We start from the raw sequence: 27,064 nt of genomic DNA, 5'->3' as shown, positions 1-27,064 counted from the left end.
TTTTTTTTTTTTTTTTTTTGAAACACCAGATTGCAGGGGAGACAGAGATCCTGAGGGACTGCAGGTGGCACTCTACTTATGTAGCAGTGCCTGAAAGTTTTGTTCTCTGCCTCCATCTGCTGGTCGGGAGGCATAAATCCACTTGTCTGGACTGATCTGGGTATGAACAGGAAATCCTCATTTAGTGATGCACTTTGTACCCTGGTTAGACTAACATCACACCTCTGTTTTCTATTTTATCTACAGCAATTTTATTTCTTGTATTTTCCTCCCATAAAAAATCTTTACCTTTTATTATAGACCAATAAATGGATGTTAAATTGAGCTTTCAGTAAATGAAAAATGAAAGACAAAGGTAGAGGCATGCAACCTGTCAGACGTGCCAACGTATTATGTGGCTACCTGGTAGCCAGGCCCTGATCTGAAATCTCTCCCTGCGGCCTTTACTCCATGGCATTCTGCTTGTATTTATTGTAGCTCTGGCTGGACGTTGCTTATGTCAACAAACAGTGGCGGTTCCAAATCCTTTGCAATCTCATTTCTGTTTTGTTCCTGAGAAGAACTAACCACAGAGGTCCCTGATACAGATGTTTAAGTCCTGTACTACTCCAACCCACAAACAATTATCTTTTCTCCAGAACTACTACAACTCTACGCCTGAAGACCCCAGGACCCATATGACATTTCCAGCAGGTACACTCATCCTGCAGGCAACGTCCCCAGGCAGCGGCCGCTGGTCATATGCACGAGGACAGCGATATTCCAGTGCCCATGGTCAGAGGAATCGCTCCCATCCTGCAGCGGCCGCTGCTCGTATGCACGACGACAGCGATATTCCAGTGCCCATGGTCAGAGGAATCTCTCCCATCCTGCAGCGGCCGCTGCTCATACGCATGACGACAGCGATATTCCAGTGCCCATGGTCAGAGGAATCTCTCCCATCCTGCAGCGGCCGCTGCTCATACGCATGACGACAGCGATATTCCAGTGCTCATGGTCAGAGGAATCACTCCCATCCTGCAGCGGCTGCTGCTCGTATGCACGACGACAGCGATATTCCAGTGCCCATGGTCAGAGGAATCTCTCCCATCCTGCAGCGGCCGCTGCTCATACGCATGACGACAGCGATATTCCAGTGCCCATGGTCAGAGGAATCGCTCCCATCCTGCAGCGGCTGCTGCTCGTATGCACGAGGACAGCGATATTCCAGTGCCCATGGTCAGAGGAATCTCTCCCATCCTGCAGCGGCCGCTGCTCATACGCATGACGACAGCGATATTCCAGTGCCCATGGTCAGAGGAATCTCTCCCATCCTGCAGCGGCCGCTGCTCATACGCATGACGACAGCGATATTCCAGTGCCCATGGTCAGAGGAATCTCTCCCATCCTGCAGCGGCCGCTGCTCATACGCATGACGACAGCGATATTCCAGTGCCCATGGTCAGAGGAATCTCTCCCATCCTGCAGCGGCCGCTGCTCATACGCATGACGACAGCGATATTCCAGTGCTCATGGTCAGAGGAATCACTCCCATCCTGCAGCGGCTGCTGCTCGTATGCACGACGACAGCGATATTCCAGTGCCCATGGTCAGAGGAATCTCTCCCATCCTGCAGCGGCCGCTGCTCATACGCATGACGACAGCGATATTCCAGTGCCCATGGTCAGAGGAATCGCTCCCATCCTGCAGCGGCTGCTGCTCGTATGCACGAGGACAGCGATATTCCAGTGCCCATGGTCAGAGGAATCTCTCCCATCCTGCGGGCGACGTCCTCAGGCAGCGGCTGCTGCTCATACGCACGAGGACAGCGATATTCCAGTGCCCATGGTCAGAGGAATCTCTCCCATCCTGCGGGCGACGTCCTCAGGCAGCGGCTGCTGCTCATACGCACGAGGACAGCGATATTCCAGTGCCCATGGTCAGAGGAAGCTCTCCCATCCTGCAGGCAATGTCCCCAGGCAGTGGCTGCTGCTTGTATGCACGAGGACAGCGATATTCCAGTGCCCATGGTCAGAGGAATCGCTCCCATCCTGCAGGCGACGTCCCCAGGCAGCGGCTTCTGCTTGTATGCATGAGGACAGCGATATTCCAGTGCCCATGGTCAGAGGAATCGCTCCCATCCTGCGGGCGACGTCCCCAGGCAGCGGCTTCTGCTTGTATGCATGAGGACAGCGATATTCCAGTGCCCTCTGGGGGAAGGACCTGCTTCTTCAGCTTCTGACCTCTGGAACGTACCGTCAGGTAAACTTGTCTTCAGGCTTGGATGAAACACAAACACTCCAATGATTCAAAACCAGGGCTTCTCTCTAAAAATAATTTTTCTTTTTAATTTTTTGTTGATAAGGTGACCTCATTATGAGGTAATGAAGCAGAAATCTCATTCTGCAGCACCGCTGGAGCTCGCCACTCACAGGCGCCTTGCTGCGCGCCTGCACAACCTGCTCAGATGCCGATTGCCTGCACATTATTGATGGCACTTTCTGCGTCAGCTTTGTGCAGCATGAAGTGGCCCTGCACCTGGGCGGCGCTGATCCGGTCCGAGGCTACCAGTGCCGCAACTGCAAACCTGTCCGCCACTGCCGCTGGCTGCTCGGGGTAGAAACGCAGGTACATCTGTGCCAGCTGCCAGTGCGTGCAGTGTCCCACGTACTGTTTCATATCCACACGGCCAGGGCGGATCAGAGCTGGGTCCAACCTGTGCAGACAGAGATGGCACAATTTAACCACATGTCATGGAAGCCAGGTCCTAACAAGCATAGAAACACGGAAATGACGGCAGAAGACGACCAAAAGGCCCATCCAGTCTGCCCAGCAAGTTTCGCACTTTTTTTTTCTCTCTCATTCTTATCTGTTAAACAGAGGCTGAATGTGAACCGTGGGAGCTGTGGCTTATAAGTGGCTCCCTCTGAGCCACCGGTGAACAGGGACAGGGCTATTCGTCTCTCACTATAATGGGATCCCAAGGAAAAGCCAGGGCAGAGAGGAACATACAACAGCATTTGTGGACTCCTGTAACATTGGTCCTTTAAACCAATGCAGGTTTTACTAAGGGCTTAGCTAACTGCACGTAGGCACATAAAAGGCTTTATTAGCGAATCTGCTGGCTGCTGACGTTGGAACCTTTGTTTAGTTGATATGGTGGAGTGCGGGAACAGCGTTCCACCTTATTCAGTTAAGTGCACATGCAAGATTTAGTTGGAAAGCTGAATAAAAAATTGAATTCTAAGGAGAACTATAAAAGATTAGAAATAACCTCGGGTGTGTGTGTGTAATTATGCTAAGGAAAACCTGGAATGACAGACTACTCTGCAAAGGAAACCTTAGATTATTCCCTGCAGCTGACAAAGCAAGGTAATGGGGAAAAAACCCTCCAAACACTCAGAAAAAGAGGGAATTTGTAGTTTTACTGGGACCTCAAGCATCAGAAAAATTAGCCAATGTCCACCGACAGCGGCTGCAGGAGTGAGCAGCAGAGCCTGAGGGTCCCTTTAAATGCAAATTAATTTACATAACAAAGTCCAACCTTAACGAAGGATTTCCTTCAAGGATACAAAACACACAGAGAAAGCTGGGAGACAGAGACCCCTGGTCTATGCACTGAATATGAAGCTGGACAGGTGCGCACCCCAGCCTGCTCCAGATTCACTAGCAGGAGGGGATACGAGCTGCCTGCAGCTCTCACTCCCGTTCACCCCTCGCATTTAACTCTGGGTTTGGAGAGGAACTCAGCGTGGCAGGCCCCCTAGGAAAGCCCGTGCCCAACCCAAACATTTTTAAGTTAATTTTAAGTCCAAGGAGCGCATCGCATTACACCACACAGAAGAGGAAAACGTGTAGCAAACGCCTGCCGGCTGCAGTTCCTCTTCCCGTTACCAGGAAGTAGTCACGGAGGCCCCGTGGCCTGCAGAGATTACGAAAGCTTCAGCGGCGCCCCTCGTTCTCCTGCCTTCGCACTATCCCTCCCCCCCCCTACGCTCACCTCTCGATGTAGTTCGTGGTCATGAAGACGATCCTGGCTTCGGTGGAGGCCACGCCATCCAGGGCATTCAGCAGGCCACTGAAGGTCAGGCGCCCTAGGCCCTGGTACACGGTGGGGTCTGGAGGAGGAAGGAGACAGACAGACATTCAGCAGTCAGAGTGCCCAGGTCGCAGGGGATGGCCGAGGCTCCTTCCCCTCCCCTGGAGGCTCTAAGTGCTACTTCTGCAGCAGGCCCACCCTCTGCCAGCCTGAGCCTCCCCCACACAGCGCACGGCACTGCCACTCCTTTATATAAAACGTGAAACTGATGACTGCTATGTAAGACTTTATAAGTGCTGTACACAAAACCTTTTATGGGAAAAAAGTGATACCTCATGCAAGTTTGTGTTCACAAAACGCATCCTCCTCATCTCATGGGGCTCTTGCTCAGAGAACCACAGGGCAACACTCTTATACAGTAAGAGGTACCGTGCACAAGTGCTGTTAAGCTGTATCAGTGCTAATGAACCCTGAAGAGGATGCGAGCAGCTGTTCTCACCCCAGTACCACACAAGAGCTGCGTCTGCACCTCCTTCCACTGCTCAGCGAGCCACTAACAGCAGGAGAGGCAGAAGTCCCATCACCCAGGACCCAAGCCAGCAGGAGACCCGGGAGGGGTCAGGGCCAGGACCAGGACCGGAATCCAAAGCAAGATTCCCCACTGACTTGCTCCGTTCAGGGTAAGTTAACAGTATGATCAGGTGCAGAATGAGAGGTACCAGAAGTAGCACCAGAGCCCCCTCCCTCTCCAGCTGCCTCCGCCGCTAGAAATCCCCTCCTAGCTGCGAGCTCCTCCGATAGCTAACCCCCTTCCCCTGCCCCATGCTGGAGGGGCCCCGGTGGATCAGAAGCGAGCACTGACTCTGCTCGGCCAAGTCGCGGCTGAGGAAGGCGGCATCCACGTCCTCCAGCAGTATGATGCTCTGCTGCGGGGCCACGCTGAGCAGGTGGTTCAGCCGCTCGTCGGACAGGCCGCTGTCGCTCAGGCTCATCAGGCAGATGCTGTACTGCAGCTCCCCCGCCAGCGCCGTTCTGCAAGGACAAACAGAGGTGCATGAGAGCAGCAGGGCTGCCAGGAGGCTGCAGATCTGTGCAGAATCTGGACGCCCGGGTTTTAAATCCGTGCTGCACCTGAGGAATCTCCTACGATCGTTCCACATCACGGCAGCACCAGAGCCAGATATAATCAGCTGAGAGTAACACAGTGACAGACAGGAACCCGCTCGGCTGGCTAGATTTCAACCTGCCACTTCTACAAAACGGGGATAGCCAGTTAAACTGGCTAGCGCTGAAAATTTGAACTAGCCGGCTAAATCCAGACAGTGATCCAAGCATTCGAGCTGTAATTTTCTATTTGTAGGATTGTTGAGGGCAATTCAGGTCCTGCAGCTTGGTCAGTGTATGTGGCTGTCAGCGCCGGGAGCGTATATCGCCAATAGAATATCAGATCAAATTTAAAATATTAGGTTTGGCTTATAAGGCTCTTAAAAAGAGAAGGTGCCCGCTGCCAGGGAAATGTATTGAAAGCATAAGCTCCCAGTTGCGTTCAGCACGATTGCACGAGACACGGTCGGGATCTTTATCAGTGGCTAGGACCCACACTGTGGAAGTCTGTGCACAGCCTTAGGCGCTTAGCAATGACATCCGTGTGTTCAGAAAGCAGCTCAAAGCTCCCCTGTGTACACAGGCTTTTCATTATTGCTCTCAGGAGATTAAGCAGGAAGTTTGACTCTCTCATTTCTTCTGGAATGAGGTTGTACGTTTGTGTTTTACTGTAATGCATGTACTCATGATTATTAAGGGATGTATACTTATTGTGATTCACCACTATAGGCAGAATATAAACATTTCTAAATAAATAAAATAATATATATTAACTCCCAACTCCTTCCCCCGACTCAACCCAGCTTCTGGGAATGGCAACATCTCAAGTGGATAACTTTGGATGTGGCTCTGCTAGGAAATTTTCAAAAGTTCAGGCGGCCAACAACTCCTTAAATTGGCAGGTAAACCCTGTTGAACAGTCTACCCATTACGGCAGAAAAAGACCGACAGACCCGCCCGGTCTGCCCAGTTGACTTCCTCTCCGATTCTCTCCAGTTCCCCCCACCCCATGTCTTTACCCGGCCTCTCCACCCTATTCCCACGCATGCTCACGTTCTGTTACAGTGCTGGCCTCTACCACCGGGAGGCTCTTCCAGGTCCAATAATTAACCCGGCACAGGGAGACGCCAAACCAGCAAGGCTCTTGTCCAAAACCCCTCCGGTAGCCGTGGCAGATTCCTGTATGGGGTGGCCATGGAGTATGTTACACGGAGCGGCCACGATTTCAGCCCAACGTGGAAACAGAGGACTTACGCCTGGTGCAGTGCCACAGGCCCTAGATGTGTGGCTGTCCCCTCCCTTCTTTGAAACTAGGGATTCTCTCTCCCAGGCTTTCTGGCCTTTTGTCTCCACGGCGAGGCTAATCCATGCTCATGAGCTTGGGGCAGAGGACAAATGAAACCTATCAAAAAGATAAGTGCCGCTCTATGTAACCCAACATTGCAAAATACCACGGGAAACCCTTGGGGATAAGTAAAATCAGTCCAAAGATGGAACTAGAAAGTAAATACGACACCACACAAAACTTAAAAGCTTAAAAAACAAAACAAAACAAAACAAAAAAAAAACACAGCAAGTTATAGACCAGCCCAGTAAGAGGGTACCAGAAGGTAGGCATGGCAGACAGGAGAAGCCCAGGAATGTCTTCAATCAGTAAAATATCCCTGCCACAGTAAGAGAACCACTACAGGTGAGCAAGGCCAGGTCCAGGAGCGCAATGCAGACTCCTGCATTCTCTCGAGCTTCATCTCTGCAGGCTCAGTGAACATCAGTAGTGAAGAAAGCAGGTCAGGGGCATGGCAGGGCTGCAGGACAAACCACGATGACTATTTCATGCACCTGAGCGACTCCTTTAAAAGCTCTTATAATCTACCAAGACTCCAGCTGTGATAACGCAACATTGAAGACAACATCTGCCGAGAGACCATGGAGAAAATTCAACCATCGGCCTGTATTCCAGCCTGCTGAACGCATCGGTGGCAGGACTTGCACTGCTATCCCTGTATTAAGGAACCATCAAGAGTCCCCAGAGGCAGGAAATCAGCAAATGTTGCCTTCATTTGCATAGCAGATCATTACTCAAGCCAGGGAATCTGGGATCGTGTGGAAATCACAGCCACGCTCACATCAATGAGCAGCAGTTCAACTGCTAGAGGGGTTAGAAATATCATGAAAAGCTACTTACATGAAACTACTTTTCCCACATCCGGGAGGACCATATAGCAAATACCCTCTCCTGTAGGGGATGCCTGCGAACACAGAGTCACAGATTATTACACACAACGGAGGGCAAACTGCATATTAACACGTGGAAGTGTGCAAGAAATAACCTGATCATCCATATTTCACAGATTATATGCCAGCAGGCAGAAGCATGAAACAAATCACACATGGAGACAGACAACAAAGCATCACAGGACCAAGCAAAACTATGCAACAAGCAAGAAAGGAAAACCGACTCCTACCTGCAGTACCACAGGATCAGTCCATTCAAGTGGGTTTTGCCTCCCTACCAGCAGAAGGCGGCAGAGAAACAAAACTTTGAGGCTCTGCTACATAACCGAGTGCCACCTGCAGCCCCTCAGTACTGACCTGTACCCAAGCCAAGATGTAAGCCCAAAACGCCCTTCTCTGGCTAACAGGGAAAACTATAGGGCTGGAAACCCCCCAAAAACTGCAGCCCAGAACCCAAACCATGATCTAAAACTGCCCACATATTCTGAAAAGCAGACAACTTGAACCACCAGTTGACAAAAAAAACAAACCCCACAGTCTTTCAGCAGTGAAGGGAGGGTCTCTGGACTGCCCACTATCAGCTGGAGGCAAAAATGGGCCCCCCCGGGGTCCTACCGGATACCCCTGTCCCTCTATAGGATCTGGGAGCACCGGGAAAAGCACTGGAGGGGCATCCTCTTCAGCCTGCAGCAACTCAGTTCCGACCGCCGGGGATTCAAGATGGCTGCCGTTCCCACGGTTACCGCACTGGGACGCCTCATGGTCTCTGCCGAGCCCGGAGCCATCGGGGAAGGGGCAGGGAACAGCTCTCCATCATTTCGCCAGCCTAGGGAGCTCCAAGGGACCATCTCCCCCCGAAATACAAGCCGCACATAAACCACGGTGATTCAGCCTCGCCGGGGTCGACCTGCATGCCCGACACGCCACTCCCCCTTACCATCGTGGCGTCGGCGGCCCGACCGAGCAGCAGGGAAAAAAAGTATAAATAAGAGTAAAAAACCAGAGAAAAACCGCGGAGGGCCGGGGGGAGGGGGGGGGGAGAGAGAGACGACGCAAGCTGTCCTACCTGCTCCTAACTTTACTGCTCTAAAAGCAGCCTCAGGAAAGGATTCCCCTCCTAGCACTGAAGAGAGCCGTCCAGCCCAATTCAGCAGACTAATTAAAAAGGAGAGAAAAGTGAGGAAAAAAAAAATCAATTTTGGGAGCCAACTTGTGACAGGGAAGGAATCCGGACCACCGGATGTGCACCTCACAGTTTCTCCAAGACACGGGCGTACAAAAGGGTCACTGACCCCCAGCCCCTCCTCAACCAAACCGGGTAGGGGCTACTCTCGACCCCCTGGGAGGCAGGCTCAACTTAGAATCAAGAAATACCAAAAACAAAAAAAAATACTGGCCCAAACTGCAGGGTTCAAGCATCGGTCCTGCACTGCTGGAGACAGAGAAATCCTGAGGGACTGCAGGGGGCATCAGCGTAGATAAAGCAGGGGCAGTTTTACTTTCTCTGTCTCCGCCTGCTGGCACGGATGAAAGAACCCAGGAGTCTGGACTGATCCGGGTACGTACAGGGAACATCCTGATCTGGGTTGTCCTTAATCGCATCGGGATCCGCCCCAGGTGCCACCGCCCCCGTCAGCATCCAGATCCACCCTCTGACGGCCCAAAGGGTTTTCCTGTGGATCACCCGAATCCTCCCCGTCACTGGGGTCCAGTGCAGGCTCTGCAGCAAACCTCCGGGCCCTCGTGCAGCCCTCCTACACTTCTTCGGCATGGGGGGGGGGGGGGGGCCCATCTCACGACCTCTTATCCTTGCCAGGAAGGATTTATGCATCGGAAGCACAAATTCCGGCGAAGAATCATCCAGACCATCAGGCCCCTGTCCTGGACTGTCCTCAGGAGTCCTCCTCTTCACCCCACCGGAGGGGGAGTGTCTGTAGGCTCCCCTGCCGAAGAGGACGCCCCATCCATGGACCCGCCGCGGACGCAGACGCGACCTGGGCCCCCCGACTCCTCGGCCGTCACTAACCCCAACCCCGGAAGTTGGGGGAAACGACTCGGATGCTTAATGCCCGCTGAGGAACCCGCACCTCCTGAAGGGCAGCAGGGACGGGAGTTTAAGCGCGCTGCCTACAGGCCACACACATGCGGCAAGGCCTCCGTGCGCATGTACCCGCACCACCGAACGCCACGCGGTCTCCCAATCCGCCGGCCTTAAGCGCTCCCCCGAGCCGCATCTCTCACACCCTTTGCACCTACCAACACGCATGGGGGGAAAGAGTCAGCCACTGCTGCAGGGAGGCCCGATCGCAGGCCCGGCGGCACACGGGAAACCAAACGCGGCCGCGTCAAAGCCACCGCGCCGCCAGACGCCTCAGAGCTGACCACCAGCACAACTCCTTCCCGGGACCCCCGCGCGTCCTGCTGTCTGTCCCAGCCAGCAGTTCCCACTGCTTAAAGGCTCCTGCACCACTGCAGGCCGCGCCGTCCACCCCCCCAGCTCTCAAGCTGTTTGCCCTCCCCCCCCCCAAAACTTTACCTGCTAGCAAAACCAACCAGGGATACTTTCCTGGATCCGGGGCTTCGGCAGTCTGGAGGGAGCCAGTCCCCTGGTTATCAAGATCACGGCGCATTGCGGGTCGAGCAACTGACAGGGGATCCCAACCCCCTGGACGCCCGGCTCGACCTGAGGAGCCTAACACGTCAGGGTGCTGCTTCTACTAGCCTTCTCTCTCTCAGACTGCAGGTCTGCACCTCTCCCATCTGCTGGAGTCAGAGAAATGCTGAGGGACTGCAGGCGGCACTCTCTCTCTCTTACGTAGCAGCGCCTCAAAGGCTTATTCTCTGCCTCCATCTGCCGGTAGGGGTGCATAAACCCACTCATCTGGACTGATCTGGGTATGTTCAGGAAATCCATGTTTTAACTGAAGGCACTCCTGATCTGGGTTCCTCCAGATACATCAGGAAAAACTTGTACCTTCTGACCACAAAATACATTTCCTTGATACTTAAAGTATTGCTGGAAAAACAAATCTTTATCAAACTCTAAAACAAATGTGATTATCAATGTAGCCCTAGTAGAAATGTTATCATTTGAAGATTGAAGAAAGAATGAAAAATCTGGGCTAGAGAAAGGAGTGAACACATCTGATAATAACAATAATTTTGTCATTGGTAAACTGTAAAACTTGAGGCATATTTTGTAAATAACTCCAAACCAGAAAGTAAATTTTTTAGGGAAATTTAGCAAAATGATTTCTTTTTTTTTTTAATGTGGACTATGATGCTTTGTTTTGCCCTGGCACTTGTGTTTCCCCAGAGAGAGCTCATTTCCCTTAAGCTAACCTGTGTTCTGGCCTTCACACGGAGACTCAGAATGAGGCTTGGACAGGACATCTCTCAGTATCCTCAGGGAGCTGAAAGACCGTAACACTCTGCAGTGCCACTGGTCAGAAAGCTATTACTTTGTGTTCTGACTGGTCCTTCAGATGCAGCCCACAGAGAACTAGACCTGAAGCTGCTGGAACTCTACAGTCTTGGCTGTGAGTGCAAAGGAACCAGATCTGTACCAAGATCCTGTCCCGGCTCTGTCCATCCTTGTGAGGACAGCCTTATCTGAAGCTCCCCAGCCACTGGGTAGGTACCATGAAATTTGTCAAGTTAGCATAAAACTGGATGGATTATTTTACCTGTTGCCATTTACAAATCAAATCTTCTTCTGTTCACTATTCTTACTACTTAATAAACTTTATAGTTTGTTAGCTCTGTCCAGTGACCGATTGATGGTCCCAGCAATTTTTGTATCTGGTCTGTAGGTGTACTTCTAGGAACTGTGTGACTGTTGGATTGTGTGAGATCTCAATGTCTCTAGAAACCACCAGGGGATAGCTCTGGGGCAGTACTCTGCCTGCAAGTCAAGTGGGGATTCAGTTGGTGGAGGGGAAGTTGCCAGTGTAGGGGCATATGTACAGAGCAGATGGGACCGAGCAGTGCTTGGCAAGGCCCTCAAATGTCCACAGAGTTAACCCCAAGCGGATGTAAGGGGTAATGCTAAGGAACTGCATAATAAACCTCCAGAAGCTCTCTGTATTCCTTTCTTCTGAATTTTATTTTGGTTTCTAACTGTACGGTCATTTGTCCTTTCTTGATTAGTCCTGTGAGAGTCTGGGACTGTCAGGCCTTTCTCCCTGGCAAGAGATTTTGGATCACAGTGGATGGCTTCATACCTAGGGGCTCCTGAGGCCCCCAGGAAGGGAGGCAAAACATGCATAGTAGTCGGAGATCAGCTGGGGTGTATGGGATATCGGGACAGAAACTAGACTGCTCTTATGGTCCTTTTCTCCTATCAGATTCTGTGTTTCACTATACTCAGAATCTCTAAGCTTCTCCAACCATCAGGAAAAGGCACTGGTAGCCATATCTAAAGCAGATAAGTTCTTATAAGCATTTTTCTATTAACTCTGAGAAACATGGGCGTGAAAGAACTGGCCAGCTGACTATGGGGCAGAAGATCATTCTAAGCCCGCGTTACTCTGTCTGAAATATGTAAATATAATACAAAATTTTCTTTCCCGTCAAAGCTGCTTCCCCACTGTCTCCCGCCAGGTTCCTTTAGCCACTCACGTTACAGACGAGCTTCTCACCTCTGTCGCTGTACCACTTGGGATTATCGATAAAGCCCTTCACATCCTGCACAATCCTCTCCGAGACTCCCTGCTCCAGCACCACGGAGCTGAGGGGGCGCCGGCGGCGCGGGAAGCCGAAGGGCCTCCATTCTGCGCCCATGGCAGTGTACATCACCGTCTTCCCCTCCTGCTGCTGCAGCGCCAGTTCCCGGGCTGTGAGGAGAGGGGAAACTGGTCTCAGCGGTGCCGTAACAACTCACGGGATGCACCACAGATGCCCTGTACTAGCAGGACTCAAAAGAAAAAAAAAAAAAAAAACCCACGTATATATTTTTGGCATTCAGGGGACACAAACCAACAGTAAGAATCCACAGGAAGAACTCTCAAGACGATGCCGAGTCCGCACCACAAGTTCTACGAAATGCAACTTAAGGACCTAAATATCTTTACTCAAAAGAGAGACATGATAGAGACATTCAAATACCTCTCAGGTATCAATACTGCACATGAGAAAAACTGTGAGAGAAGAGGAAATTCCACAACTGAGGCTCATGTCAACACGAAGCCAAGAGGAGGTAACACTTGTGAGAAGCACAAAGAAATCTCTCTTCACACAAAGAAACCCTGTGCAGGTGATGCCAGCAACAACAGTAATGGGATTAAAGAAGATATGCAACCAGCACAGAGGACCCTTAGTAGTGCAGAATAAAGTCAGAAATTAAGATGAAGTATGCCAGTGACAGAGCTGGGATTAGAAATGAGGCACAGGGAGATAAAGTGACTCACCCCAGGATCACACAGAGAGTCAGGGGCAGAGCTGGGATTAGAACTGAGGCACAGGGGGATAAAGTCACTCACCCCAGGATCACACAGAGAGTCAGTGACAGAGCTGGGATTAGAACTGAGGCACAGGGAGATAAAGTGACTCACCCCAGGATCACACAGAGAGTCAGTGACAGAGCTGGGATTAGAGCTGAGGCACAGAGGGATAAAGTCACTCACCCCAGGGTCACAGAGAGAGTCAGTGACAGAGCTGGGATTAGAGCTGAGGCACAGGGGGATAAAGCAACTCATCCCAGGGTCCCAGAGAGAGTCCGTGACAGAGCTGGGATTAGAGCTGAGGCACAGGAAAATAAAGTGACTCACCTCAAGGTCACACAGAGAGTCAGTGGCAGAGCTGGGATTAGAACTGAGGCACAGGGAAAGAAAGGGACTGCCCCAGTGTCACACAAAGTCAGTGGCAGAGCTGGGATTAGAACTGAGGCACAGGGGGGATAAAGAGACTCACCTCAGGATTACAGAGTCAGTGACAGAGCTGGGATTAGAACTGAGGCACAGGGAGATAAAGTGACTCACCCCAGGGTCACACAGAGAGTCAGTGACAGAGCTGGGATTAGAACTGAGGCACAGGGAGATAAAGTGACTCATCCCAGGGTCACACAGAGAGTCAGTGACAGAGCTGGGATTAGAAATGAGGCACAGGGAGATAAAGTGACTCACCCCGGGGTCACACAGAGAGTCGGTGACAGAGCTGGGATTAGAACTGAGGCACAGGGAGATAAAGTGACTCACCCCAGGGTCACACAGAGAGTCAGTGACAGAGCTGGGATTAGAACTGAGGCACAGGGAGATAAAGTGACGCACCCCAGGGTCACACAGAGAGTCAGTGACAGAGCTGGGATTAGAACTGAGGCACAGGGAGATAAAGTGACTCATCCCAGGGTCACACAGAGAGTCAGTGACAGAGCTGGGATTAGAACTGAGGCACAGAGGGATAAAGTCACTCACCCCAGGGTCACACAGAGAGTCAGTGACAGAGCTGGGATTAGAACTGAGGCACAGGGAGATAAAGTGACTCACCCCAGGGTCACAGAGAGTCAGAGACAGAGCTGGGATTAGAACTGAGGCACAGAGGGATAAAGTCACTCACCCCAGGGTCACACAGAGAGTCAGTGACAGAGCTGGGATTAGAACTGAGGCACAGGGAGATAAAGTGACTCACCCCAGGGTCACAGAGAGTTAGTGACAGAGCTGGGATTAGAACTGAGGCACAGAGGGATAAAGTCACTCACCCCAGGGTCACACAGAGAGTCAGTGACAGAGCTGGGATTAGAACTGAGGCACAGGGAGATAAAGTGATTCACCCCAGGGTCACACAGAGAGTCAGTGACAGAGCTGGGATTAGAACTGAGGCACAGGGAGATAAAGTGACTCACCCCAGGGTCACAGAGAGAGTCAGTGACAGAGCTGGGATTAGAGCTGAGGCACAAGGGGATAAAGTGACTCACCCCAGGGTTTCAGAGTCAGTGACAGAGCTGGGATTAGAACTGAGGCACAGGGGGATAAAGCAACTCATCCCAGGGTCCCAGAGAGTCCGTGACAGAGCTGGGATTAGAGCTGAGGCACAGGGAGATAAAGTGACTCACCTCAAGGTCACACAGAGAGTCAGTGGCAGAGCTGGGATTAGAACTGAGGCATAGGGAAAGAAAGGGACTGCCCCAGTGTCACACAAAGTCAGTGGCAGAGCTGGGATTAGAACTGAGGCACAGGGGGGATAAAGAGACTCACCTCAGGGTTACAGAGTCAGTGACAGAGCTGGGATTAGAACTGAGGCACAGGGGGATAAAGTGACTCACCCCAAGGTCTCTCAGAGTCAGTGGCAGAGCTGGGATTAGAACTGAGTCTCAGGGAAAGAAAGGGACTCCCCCCAGTGTCACACAAAGTCAGTGGCAGAGCTGGGATTAGAACTGAGGCACAGGGGGGATAAAGAGACTCACCTCAGGGTTACAGAGTCAGTGACAGAGCTGGGATTAGAACTGAGGCACAGGGAGATAAAGTGACTCACCTCAAGGTCACAGGGTTAGTGGCAGAACCAAGACTAGAACCTGCAAACCAACATTACTCCTTATTACCAGGTCAATGCTCTGACCCCCTAGAATTTCTCAGTAAATCAACTGCCCTACTCGCTGCATCCGAAGATTTCCAGGTACCTTCCTGCAAGATGTTAAAAAAGATCTCCCGGTTGGTGCCCATAGCAGTGAACGTGACAGACTCCCACGGGGTCCCTGTGTGCAGATCTATCATCTGTTTCTCCCGGTTCCTCTCAACGCGGATCCACTTCCGTTTGTACCTGAACAGGAGAGAGACAGTCTGCTTCAGAGAAACGTACATCACAATCGCTTAGCAGACTAGGATCGAATGCTCTTTGGTGCCTGCTCCGAGACCTGGCTTCAGAGCCCAGTGCCAGCTCCTACTCCACTTGCTGACAGAGGCTGAGGAAGAGCCAAGCACCACTCTTAGCTACCACTTCTCAACCAAAGCCCAGTGGCGGACACACGCAAGCATTTCTTTAGCATTTCAGCATCAGGAAAGTGTACATAAAGGAAAATTGGTTCTTACCTGCTAATTTTCGTTCCTGTAGTACCACGGATCAGTCCAGACTCCTGGGTTTTGCCTCCCCTCCAGCAGATGGAGACAGAGAAAGTTTTGACTGACTCTGCCCTATATCCTGAGGCGACACCCCTCAGTCCAACAGTATTAATCGATATGAAAGCAGAATTGCACAAACAAAACTGAGCAAACCAAACTTAATTGGGACCACACCCCACTCGGGATAGGAATGAAACCAACCAACTCACGAACCCCAAGTGGAAGCAAAACCCACTAGAACATCTGAGAACTTGCCAAAAATTGGAATACTGTATGCACTTATCTGCAGATTGCCTGAAAAACAGTGAATGAGCGGACTTTTTGTAACCTCTACGCAGAAAATCGGCGGGAATCTGGACTGATCCGTGGTACTACGGGAACAAAAATCAGCAGGTAAGAACCAATTTTCCTTTCCCTGTACGTACCGGATCAGTCCAGACTCCTGGGATGTACCAGAGCTGTTTTACTCGGGAAGGAACCCTGAGAGTCCCGCTCAGAGAACTCCTTCCCCAAAGCCAGCCGAGCCTGGACATCCAATCGGTAATGCCGAGCAACTGTAACGACTTCCAAGTCGCTGCCCTACAGATCCTCTGTGGGGAAACTTGTTGACACTCTGCCCACGATGTCGCTTGCGAACGAGTAGAATGAGCCCTCAAACCGACCGAGAGCGAGAAGATACGCTGACTCAATAGCCTCTTTCAACCATCGAGCAATCGTGGCTCTAGATGCCTTATGCCCTCTTCTGGGACCACTCCAGAGCACAAACAAATGATCCGACATACGGAAACTGTTGGTTATTTTCAGGTAACACAACATAACGCGGCGCACATCTAACTTCCTGCGCTCCCTAGAAGAGGGATCAGAACGGTCCAAACCGGAAAAGGCCGGAAGCTCCCCCGACTGATTCAAATGAAAAGAGACCACCTTTGGCAGAAAAGAAGGCACAGTCCTCAAGGAAACTCCCGCCTCAGTAATCCTTAGGAAGGGTTCCCTGCAGGATAAGGCCTGAAGCTCCGATATTCTGCGCGCAGAAGAGATAGCCACGAGAAACACCACCTTCAACGTAAGATCCTTCAAAGACAGCACATAGGGCTTTGTGCACCAAGTTCAGGTTCTAAGAAGGGCAAGGGATCCTGAACAGAGGATGCAAATGCTTTGCTCCCCGGAGAAATTGCACTACATCCGGATGCGCTGCTAAAAACACGCCGTTCAACTTACCACGAAAACAACCAAGGGCTGCTACCTGCACGCGCAAGGAACTGAAGGACAATCCTTGAGCCAAACCGGCTTGCAAAAAAGGACAAAATATTGGAGACCAAAGCCCGCAGAGGATCTAACTGGTGCTTCACGCACAAAGACTCAAAAACACCCCACACCCTGACATAGGCCAGGGAGATAGAAGGCTTACGTGAATGCAGAAGAGTAGCCACTACCGTGTCTGAATAACCCTCGTTCTTTAGATGGTGCCTCTCAAAAGCCATGCTGCTAGACAAAACCGCTCTACCTTTTCGAAACAAACATGACCCTGACAGAGAAGGTTTGGCAGATCCCGAAACCGTAAGGGACCGTTCACTGGCAGACTGATCAAATCCACAAACCACGGACAGCGTGGCCACTCCGGCGCACTAGAATGATCTCCGCCCGGTGAGCCTCTATCCGTCTCAGTATTCTGCCGATCAGAGGCCATGGCGAAAACATGTAGAGAAGAACGTCTTTCGGCCAGGGAACCACTAGGGCATCCACCCCTTCCACTCCCCATTCTCGCCTCAGACTGAAAAATCGAGGGGCCTTGGAATTCTGAAATGTTGCCATAAGGACCACCGCTGGTCTGGACCACCTGTTGCATATCCGCTGAAAGGCCTCTTTGCATAACTCCCACTCTCCGGGGTTGAGATAATGACGACTGAGAAAGTCGGCTTGAACATTGTCGACCCCGGTGATGTGAGAGGCTGCTATGCTGACGAGATGTTGCTCTGCCAAGATTATCAGCTGCTGCGCTTCGAATGCCACCGGTTGACTTTTGGTTCCTCCCCAACGATTGATATAAGCTGCCGCGGTTGCGTTGTCGGACAGAACTAGAACTGACTTTCCCTGCAGGAGGGGCTGAAGAGCCAGCAACGCCAACCGCACAGCCCTGGTATCCAGACGATTAACCACTGGGCCTCCGCCCTGGACCACTGGTCTTGGACCGATGTCTCCTGACAAACTGCTCCCCAGCTGGAGAGACTGGCATCCGTGGTGACCACCGTCCAGTTGGGGACATCCAGAGATACCCCACGTCGCAAATTGTCCGCCAGTAACCACCAATCCAGACTGGACCGAGCCGCATCGGTAAGGGGAAGGGGAAGGTGATATTGTTCGGAAAATGGGTTCCAGTGGGAAAGCAATGCGGACTGCAGTGGTCTCATACGAGCAAAGGCCCAAGGAACCAATTCCGGAGGGGATGTCATCAAGCAGAGGACCCTCAAATAATCCCATACTCTTGAAGTAGGATTGGACTTCAAACCTCGAACCTGTCCTTGCAACTTGAGAAGGCGGGGTTCGGGAAGAAATACCCTCCCCTGATGAGTGTCGAACAGGGCTCCTAGGAACTCCAGCGACTGGGAGAGAGCCAGGTGACTTGTCGAAGTTGATCACCCAACCTAGGGACTGCAAGAGAGAGAGAACACTGTGAACCATTGAACGGCAAAGAGACTCCATTTTCGCCTAAATCAGCCAGTTGTCCAGATACGGACGGACTAAAAGACCTTCCTTCCTGAGTTGTGCTGCCACCACGACCATCACCTTGGTAAAGGTTGTGGGAGTCATGGCCAGTCCAAATGGTAGAGCTTGGAATTGAAAATGTTGTCCCAGGATGCAGAACCTCAGGAACCTCTGGTGATCGGTGCGAATACCAATATGAAGGTATGCCTCTGTCAAGTCCAGGGACGCGAGGAACTCTCCCTTGTGGACCGAGCAATGACTGATCTGAGGGTCTCCATTTGGAACCTGGGGACTCAGACAGCGGTTGACTCTATTGAGGTCTAGAATGGGCTGAAAAGTCCCTTCCTTTTTTGGCACAACAAAGTAAATGGAGTAACGATCCCTCCGCTGTTCTGATCGAGGGACCTGAATGATGGCCCCGAGATCTCGCAGACACTGCAGAGTGTCTCATACTGTTTGATGCTTCTTTTTGTAGGAACACAGGGAGACGAGAAACCGATCTCGCAGTCGATGACCAAAATCTAAAGCGTAACCTTGACTTTTCACCTTGAGGACCCACTGGTCTGACGTCCACTTGGCCCATTCCCCGTAGAACAGAGACAGTCTGCCTCATACCACTGGAACCGGGCAATGGACCGGCCCCGCTTCATTGGGCGGATTTAACTCCACCTGCTACATGGGGGTTCCCAGGTCTTCCAAAACAACGTCCATGAAAGGACTATGACCAAGACTATTGTTTGCCCGAAGATTATCTCACAGGAGGGCCAGACGGCCGAGAAGAATGGAATCTCCAATTTGCTCGAAAGCCGGCGAGCAAGGAAAAGAAGTTACTAGGCCTGGGCTGATCCTCCGGCAGCTTAGGTACTTTGCTCTCTCCTAAGGACTGTATCATATCTTCCAAGTCCTTTCCAAATAGCAGCTTACCCTTGAAGGGCAGAGAGCCGAGTTGCGCCTTAAAGGACACATCCGCCAACCAGTTTTTCAACCACAGGAGTCTACGAGCCGAAACCGCTGACACCTTGGATCAAACCAAAGTCCGCAGGAGGTCATATAAAGCACTCCTAAGGCGGACACTTCAAAAATCTGCTTGAGCTATACTTCCAATTTGCGGTCCTTAAGATCTTTAAGGGCCAAGGCTCCCATCACCAGAATAGTAGTCTTTTTAGTGACCGCAGACACAGCGGCATCCACCTTTGGGATCTTCAAGACCTCCAAAGCTTCTTCTGGTAACAGGTACAGTTTTGTCCATCGCTTTACTGAGCTTCAGGCCCAAATCTGTGGTGTCCCATTCACAGAACAGTAGGTAGGTGACAGAAAAAGACATAGTTGGACCCCTGAGGCCCACCATCACAGGATCTATATCCCCCATCCGAGAGTCCTACTGCGGGGCTTCAATACCCAAGTCTGTTAAAATCGCCAGAATAAGAGGACTTAGCTCACCCCTTCGAAAAAAGACGGACCACCTTGGGATCATCCCCGTCCGCCATGTGAGGATTAGGGCAGTCTTCCTGATCGGGATCACCCCCGAGATCTGCCCCTGGAGAGGGCTTGTCCCGGTGAGCCTGCTCGTCCGGATCGGAGTCCTCAGAGGTACCTTCCTCCTGAGAATGAACCACCCCGGACCTAAGGGGATGCTTGACCCGCGGAGCAGAGCCCTGTTCCAAGAGTCTTGAAATTCTGGATGGTTGGACCCCAGAAAGTGGCACAGAACCACTCCCTGGGCATCTCTTATGTGCCTTCTGCAATTTATAGGCCTTATGCAGGAACCTAATAAACTCTGTAGAAAAGGATGAGGAGGAGGAGGAGGAGATCTCCTCGAGGCCGACTGCCCGCAGGATGCCCCCCCCCCCCGGGGGCTGCCTGCTGTAGGGACAAGGGAGGGGGATCCGACCCTCCCTGCATCGCTAGCTGCGTCGCCACGTGAAAAGTACTTAAAAAACTCCTTCCCGAAGTGCGGGCCGGCCGAATCACAGAGCACAGACCGTCCCGGGACCCCCGCAGCAGGCTGCACCACGCAGCATCGGCGAGTTGGCGGGAGAAAGGAGAAAGAAGAAAAACTGCCTCACTGGCTGCTAAGGTCCCCTATTCCCCCCTTGGAGGTAAAAAAAACACCGCTGGATGAACACTGCCTTCGCGGCAACTGCCAGGAGAAACTTTGGATTAATACTTAGCTGCTCTGCGGGTCCTGCGCCGATTAGGATGAGTGAGCTAGGCTCCCTGGTATCACCCTAGCCAGGAGTGGATGCAGGGTCCTCAACCTCCCCAACTCCAGCGGCCTCTAGAACCAGGGGGGGATGGTCCCCTCAGAACCTGACAACCCCTGGGAGGCCGTGAAGACGGCCGCATAAGCTGTTCGACTCGCTTTCCTTTTTTTTTTTTTTTTTTTTTTTTAAAGCAAACTACCACAGACTGCAGGATTCTGCACCTCCACCATCTGCTGGGGACAGAGAATAAATACTGAGGGACTGCAGGTGACACCTCAGGATATAGGGCAGAGTCAGTCAAAGCTTTCTCTGTCGCCATCTGCTGGAGGGGAGGCAAAACCGAGGAGTCTGGGCTGATCCGGGTACGTACAGGGAATTTTATTTAATTTTAAAATGTTTATTACCCCCCCCTTCCTACATTCAGGTTGGGGTACAATCATACATTCACAGTCAGTGTAACAAACGGCAACCAAATTATAAAAACAATACAAATAAAGAACTCCTATCTCAGGGGGTAGGACATGCCTCTAGAGGTAAGGCAAAGTGTTTCAGCATTCATATGCTTTCTTTAAAAAGGTTGTGCTCTTTCATACTTATTTCCTTCAGGACAGAATTCCAGAGGGAGGGGCCTGCTATAGAAAAGGCTCGCTCCCTGGTTTCGTCAAAGTGAGCTGCTTTAGGAGACTGGATATCTAGTCAACTCTGGCCAGAGGATCAAAGAGTTCTGGAGTGGATATGAATTTTCTTAATTGCTACAAACCATTGCGAGTGTACATTGTTAATCAATCAATGAATAATGCTTATTAATTTATATTGAATGATAATGCAGAAAGAGACCAAGTCAATGCAGAGACTGCAAAATTAGAGTAATATGGTCTTGAAAGCCCCTGGATGGGTGCTGTGTGCAAGACTGTGCATGGCGACTCCCTGATAAGAGCTGGACAAGAAAGCATGATAAGAGGCTGTGCATGTTGGCTCTCTGATGAGGGCTAGATGAGGTTTCAGAAGTCAGGTTGTGTGCAATGGCCCCCTGATGAGAACTGCATGGGAAGGTATGAGATGAGACAACGTGCATGATGATTCCCTGCAGAAAGCCAGATGAAGGCGGGGGAAGAAGAAAGCAGAAAATATGTAGCTGTTCACAGATTGTTTGCAATGCCACACTCAGTCTCCTCCTGTCTGAGAACACAATCTCCACCCTCCCAGGCTTCAGCATGAGCCTATGTGCATGTGTACAGCCCATGCAGTCTCCTTTTCCCACAGCATGGCTGGTCTTACCAGATGAAATGGTTGCCAGGACTAGGGATGAAATCAAACTTGGTGCTGATGCGCCCACTCTCGTGCTGGAGGTAGGAGGTTTCCACGCTCAGATGCTGTGTCCTCTTGGCATAGTGCGCAATCCAACTCAGCAGCCACTGGTAGCTCTTATCTCTGCTGGGCACCTCCAAGGTTATCATGTAGTGGCGCCTGAATGCAATCATTCCAATCTGAGCCCCTTTACGTGCCAACGCCAGGGCGGTGCCTATGCCCACTAGTCCAAAACCTGCCCCAAAGTAAGGATTGTCTTTCAATGCCACCAAAAAGTCTGGAAAAGGCATCTTCTGGGCACTGCCCTTCAATATCACCACCACCACATCTTCTTTCTAAGGAGAGGAAGCAAGGCCCTATGAGAGAGAAACAGCCAAGGAAAAGTTACAGTCTCTTCTTCCACCTTATGGCTGCCTAAACTTTAATTCCTTAAGTCATTATGAACATATGCAATAATGCAGCCCCAATTCCGAACCGTTTCCTCTTGCTTCTTTGGGTTTCCAGCTCATTAGGAACCATCACGGTGTGTGGGGTGAGCGATGGGAGGAGAGCGAGACCCCTTCACGGTGTGTGGGGTGAGTCATGGGAGGAGAGTGAGACCCCCTTCATGGTGTGTGGGATGAGCGATGGGAGGAGAGTGAGACCCCCTTCATGGTGTGTGGGGTGAGCGATGAGATGGAGGAGAGAGCGAGAGCCCGTCACGGTGTGTGGGGTGAGCGAGGCTCTCTTGCTGTGTGTGCAATCAGGGATGGAAGACGCGAGTGACTGAGGCTGAGTATTATACATGGCCCACATCCCTTATTACGGGAGAGTGTCAGTGATTGGGAATTGGCTCAGGCTCTCGGCGAAAGGACTCCCATTCTCGGTCCCGTTTCCTTACTATCACACGTCAGTCCCACTCCCGGTACACGTGCACCACGCTGTCCGCTGATCACACGTGCACCTTCCTAGAGGTGACCCCCGGATTCCGATCTCCAGCATCGCCCTCTGGCCCCACTACTCTCCCGGACTGAGCCTCCCCACCCCCTGTCCTTTACCTGCCGCTCCCACGGGCCATCAAAGCGAGAGCAGCGTTCAAACCCCGTTACAGGGCAGCCTGGGCGTCTCAGTCACTCCCGGAAGCGGAGACGGGCACCGCGTGAGTGTCAAGCCTCGCTCTGGGACGAGCAGGAGGAGACGATACTTCCGCCATGGGCTCCACCCAAGCAGCCCGCATACTTCCGGTTTCCGCTCCTCAGAGACTGCACAGGCTGATGCGGAACCAGAGAGGAGGAGGAGGAGGAGCCCCAGCGTGCGGTCCCCGCCCATAGGGACGTGAGGGCGGGGCCCGCGCGATCATAGAGACGTGGGGCAGAGGGGCTCGCGCAGACTATAGAGGTGAGAGGGCCGGCAGGGCTTTGCTGCCGGTTCCTTTGCTCGGAGTTCAGAGCCCGTCCCTGGGGTTTGCTCCAAGGAACGGCACCTGTGCTCCTCGGGGGACCTGCGGTCTGCCCCCTGCGCGCTCCCCACTGTCCTCTGCTAGGAGGGAGAAGGAGTTTGCACCCTGCGCCCCCCTCTCCCCTGTAACACAGGGACCGCGGCCTGCACCCCAGTAAGACGGGTTTGGATCCCTTTCTTGGGGGGGATATTTCATTTTGCATGTGTTGCCAAAGTAATAGCATGATTAAAAGTGGAAGAAAAGAAAGGAACAAGTTACAAAATGGTAATAAGTCAAGCAGTGTGAAAGGTTCCCTGCAGTACAGCAGCAGGGACATGAATCAAGTTCTGGTGCTGCTTCCTATTGTCCCTGGGTTTCTGGCCTGGGGGCAGGATCCCACAGACTGTGCTGCTCTCCCTGCTGTCTCTCATCTTTCCCCCAGGATTATAAGGAGGTTTTCCTGCTCTTTCGTTAGTGGGAAGTCTCGGATTTTCTCTCTCAGCTTTGGGAAATGCAAATCTCTGATCTCTCTGTATTCTGCACAGCACAGGAGGAAATGCATTGCTGTTTCTATTTCTCCTTGGATTTCCTCTCTCAGCTCTGGGGCCTGTGCAGCTCTGATCTCTCTGTATTCTGCATAGCACAGGAGGAAATGCATTGCTGTTTCTATTTCTCCAGGGTCGCATTGCTTAAAGCGTTGGGCTTCTTGCGGTTTCCAGTTTTTGAGTGCATCTTTCTAGCCTGTGATCTCTTATTCTATATTTGGTGAGGGTCTGCCTGTTTTTTGCATTTGTGACTGAGGTGTGGGATTCTGCTACTGTATATGTTCTGTTTAGGGATCTGTAATAGTCCATCTTGTTCTAGTTTCCAATTTGTATCTTCCAATATGACAGCTACTGGTGTTCTAAGGCACGATGCAATATTTGCATTGCTGCCTTTTAATTTGCTGGGTTATAGTTTTGAGTTCTACATCTTAGTGCTGGATTAGCACATTTGCTGTATAGGTGCTGAGTGTGTTTGTCTTTTCCAGGGCTTTGTGTTACTTCACAGAGTGCCTGGTAGTGGAGGGAGTTTGTTGCTGTACCCCCAGAGTGAAGTATATACCCACCCTGTGTGACCCCCCCCCCCTCGCTCCCCATTAAGACTGTGGCAGTAACTGGGAGTCTACATACTGGGAGCATGGCAGTGATAGTCTGTAACTAGAGCAGCTGTGTTGTGGAAATCTGCAAGGATCCTGTGGGGGTCTTTGTCAAGGTCCATTTCTATTAACTTGTCTTTGCCATGAGCACTCTTGAAGCCCTGGTGACTGAGGAGTTGGATCAGCCCATCAAATACGGGGTTTCCTGCCTTTAAACACGTTAAGGGAATTGTAAGATCAGTCTTCAGAATAGACTGCTAGAGACATGCTGATTGGTTAGGAGTCCGGGTGTAATTTGTGCATTCCCCACTGCTGGATATCTGGGGAAAGTGTGCAGTGTTGGCTTGATGCGTTAATAACCCTTTAACTGAAAACAGAAGATTCTGCCCGATGAGGCCCATGCACTCTGCCCATTCTCCATACTGCAATACTACAAATCTGCTGGAGCTATGACTTTACCTATTGTTTCCCCACCCCTGAAAATCTTCTGTGGCTGCACTGGGATGCTGTCCATTACACTTTCTGTGAATAAATGTTGACTTCCCTTTTTTATGAATCTGACCGTCAGCCCTGATGCTGTTATAACAGATAAAGTGAAACTGTCCCAGTAGGAACAGTAGTTCTGGGCAGAGGAAATTTGCTGGCTAGAGAAACAGGTTTCTATTTAACAAAGAGAGAGGTAACATCTGGTGAGCAAAGTCTTATTTTGCTTGGAACAGGGTATGTTCAGTCTAGTAAGGATGGCAATATATTTAGAATATGTAAATACCAATCAAGTTTATGAACCTGGAAAACAAATGTCCTTACAGTTTTCTTGCTTTTTGCTCATCTTTTTGTCTGTTTTTATTTGTTTTTTTTTTTATTTGGGTTTTTGGTGTTTGTTTTTTTACTTTTCTGAACTTTGGGCACCCAGGTGACCTGGCTTCTCAGGTTTTTCCAATCCTGTAATCTGGGATAGATGTATTCATGTTTTTCTTTTTGTAAGTACTTAAAAAATTTTTTCTAAACTTTTGCTCTGTTTTTGTAGTCCGTGTAAATTTTAGTAAACCATGAGCACAATTTTCAAAACTGTTTACCTGGATATATGGCTTGGCTGAAAGCCACACCCTCTGGCTGCTAAAGGTGTGCCTGTACGTATAACGGCCTTCCAGGAGGCGTGTTCATCTTCCCAAGTACCTGCACTAGGTTACTGCCCGTATCTGCCTGCAGAAGTAGCAGGTGCATGGCACACTGCCACTTTACCATTATTTTAAATGGAAAGGACCCAGATCTTCTCTGTAACTTAGCATAAAGCATGAATGATAGCAGCGCCCATAGATGCAGACTCAGAAAATTAATGTCAGACAAGCACGTGCCTGTGATTGAATGAATAAAAGACTTGCAGTCACTTACCTGGTCTGGTAGTTTTGTTTCCGTGTTAGACCTGATTTGGCTGACTACTTGTATTTATGGCAAGTTTGGCTGATCTGTTCTCTAATGATGCCAAAACTAAACCACTCAGGTAGATAATCACTGAACACAACAAACAGTCTACCTCGTAGGATCTAGAATCCATCTATAACACAGAGACCTTCACAACAAAGTCAGCCTCTTGTCTATCAGTGAACTAATACTTATGGCGGTATTTCCAGTCATAAAGTCTCTAATTGCTGTATCACATTTTTATCCACTATGAGCTTATCTTATATTCTTGTGGAATTGCATAATTGTAAGCACATGGCTGCCTTCCTAGCATAGTGTCAGGTTTTGAGCAGCTGTGTATCTAGTGCTAATGTTTGTATGGTACCTTTTTTTTTTCAGGAGCTGACTTTGCTTCCAAAGAGACTGTTTAAAACTGCAAACGTTTGCAACCTGATGCCAGGAGAAAATGACAGAGGAAGCAGCTGCACCGGTCTGCAGCGCGGTGGACGGTTTACACGTGGGGCTGCTGTTAGTGCCTTCAGCAGCTTCCAGAAGTTACTTCCGAGAGAGCGGTGAGACTGCTGAGCAGGGCGGAGCGGGAGCAGACGTGACCTCCCCTCTGACCGTTCAGCCCAGCGGTCTGCAGCCGGGAGCATCTGCCGGCGAAGAGCGTGCGTCTCCGGAAAGAGCCGCCGGGGAAGTGTTCGTAGGGGCATCGGGAGCGGTTTCCAGAAGCGAGGCTGTCGGCAGCCCCAGTGGCCATGCTGCAGGTACGAGCTGCGTGTCCCTCCTTTCTCAAAAGCATCAAGGCTAATCTGTTAATGGCAGTAATGCCCTCACCTTCTGAGTAAGGGTAGTACCTGCCGCTCCGTGCAGTTTATCCCATGCCCCCTCTTCTTCATGTCCAGTCTCCAGCCTTTAGGCACCGCAGTGTTTATCCCAGGCCCTTTTGAATTCAGATAAACTCTTTGGTTCCTTAAAGGTTAGAGACTGGAAGAAAAAAAACAAAAAAAAGCTGCTGATCTATGACCCCCCCCCCCCCCCCAGGAAAAGAATGTGTGTGTGTCTGTGTGTGTGGGGGGCTAATAGCCTCCTAGGGGACCCCCCCTCCTTCCCACTCCTCCAATAATAGTGAAAAGTTGGCCGGAGCAGCCACCCCTCCCTCCTGATATTAAGAATAAATCCTGGGCCTCCAGGCCCCCTCCTGCCAGCCGCCCGCACCCCCAGTACAAAAGTCCTAGGCTGAGCCTGAGCTTCCCTCGCTCCGACATGCCGGGAAGACGGTAAAGTCCACGCCTGCTCCCAGCTAGGACTGGGGGGGGGAGGGGGGGGTGCGCCAGCCCCCTTCTCTCTGTTATCGGAGGAGCGGGAGGAAGCGGACTCCCCTGTCCAGTTTAACACTTCCTTGAGAGGGATATCCTAGGGAGCTGGCAGCACCGCTCCCCCCCCCCCCCCCCACACACACACAGAATTATCTTTGCAGGT

General features: G+C 51.2%; 2 protein-coding genes across 6 annotated transcripts in view; one reads left to right on the top strand and one right to left on the bottom strand.

The window, feature by feature from the left end:
- Nucleotides 1–22,839, bottom strand: LOC115082032 (mitochondrial chaperone BCS1). Of its 3 annotated transcripts, none has more exons than XM_029586292.1 (8): nucleotides 22,661–22,839; nucleotides 21,594–21,979; nucleotides 14,970–15,109; nucleotides 11,998–12,192; nucleotides 7,308–7,371; nucleotides 4,881–5,050; nucleotides 3,980–4,097; nucleotides 1–2,695 (listed from the first exon to the last, which is right to left on the bottom strand). In XM_029586292.1, the coding sequence occupies exons 2-8, from the start codon at nucleotides 21,911–21,913 to the stop codon at nucleotides 2,443–2,445; spliced, it is 1,260 nt and encodes a 419-aa protein (XP_029442152.1). In that variant the 5' UTR covers nucleotides 21,914–21,979; nucleotides 22,661–22,839; the 3' UTR covers nucleotides 1–2,442. The 3 variants fall into 3 exon arrangements, with proteins under 3 accessions (XP_029442152.1, XP_029442153.1, XP_029442154.1); XM_029586293.1 differs by lacking the exon at nucleotides 22,661–22,839 and adding an exon at nucleotides 22,504–22,609; XM_029586294.1 differs by lacking the exon at nucleotides 4,881–5,050.
- Nucleotides 22,840–22,882: 43 nt separating this feature from the next.
- LOC115082031 (zinc finger protein 142-like) overlaps nucleotides 22,883–27,064 on the top strand; it is a 68,292-nt gene continuing 64,110 nt past the window's right edge. For 2 of the 3 annotated variants that reach the window (XM_029586291.1, XM_029586288.1), the window contains exons 1-2: nucleotides 22,984–23,214; nucleotides 25,979–26,349. In XM_029586291.1, the coding sequence (XP_029442151.1) occupies nucleotides 26,046–26,349 (304 nt within the window). In that variant the 5' untranslated portion in view covers nucleotides 22,984–23,214; nucleotides 25,979–26,045. Of the gene's footprint in view, nucleotides 23,215–25,978; nucleotides 26,350–27,064 lie in introns of all 3 variants that reach the window. The other variant, XM_029586290.1, reaches the window with a different exon arrangement.

This window comes from Rhinatrema bivittatum, unplaced genomic scaffold (assembly GCF_901001135.1).
Source record: "Rhinatrema bivittatum unplaced genomic scaffold, aRhiBiv1.1, whole genome shotgun sequence".
Taxonomy (NCBI): domain Eukaryota; kingdom Metazoa; phylum Chordata; class Amphibia; order Gymnophiona; family Rhinatrematidae; genus Rhinatrema; species Rhinatrema bivittatum.
The sequence above is the reverse complement of the archived record's forward strand: the minus strand, read 5'-3'. Positions and strand labels throughout refer to the sequence as shown.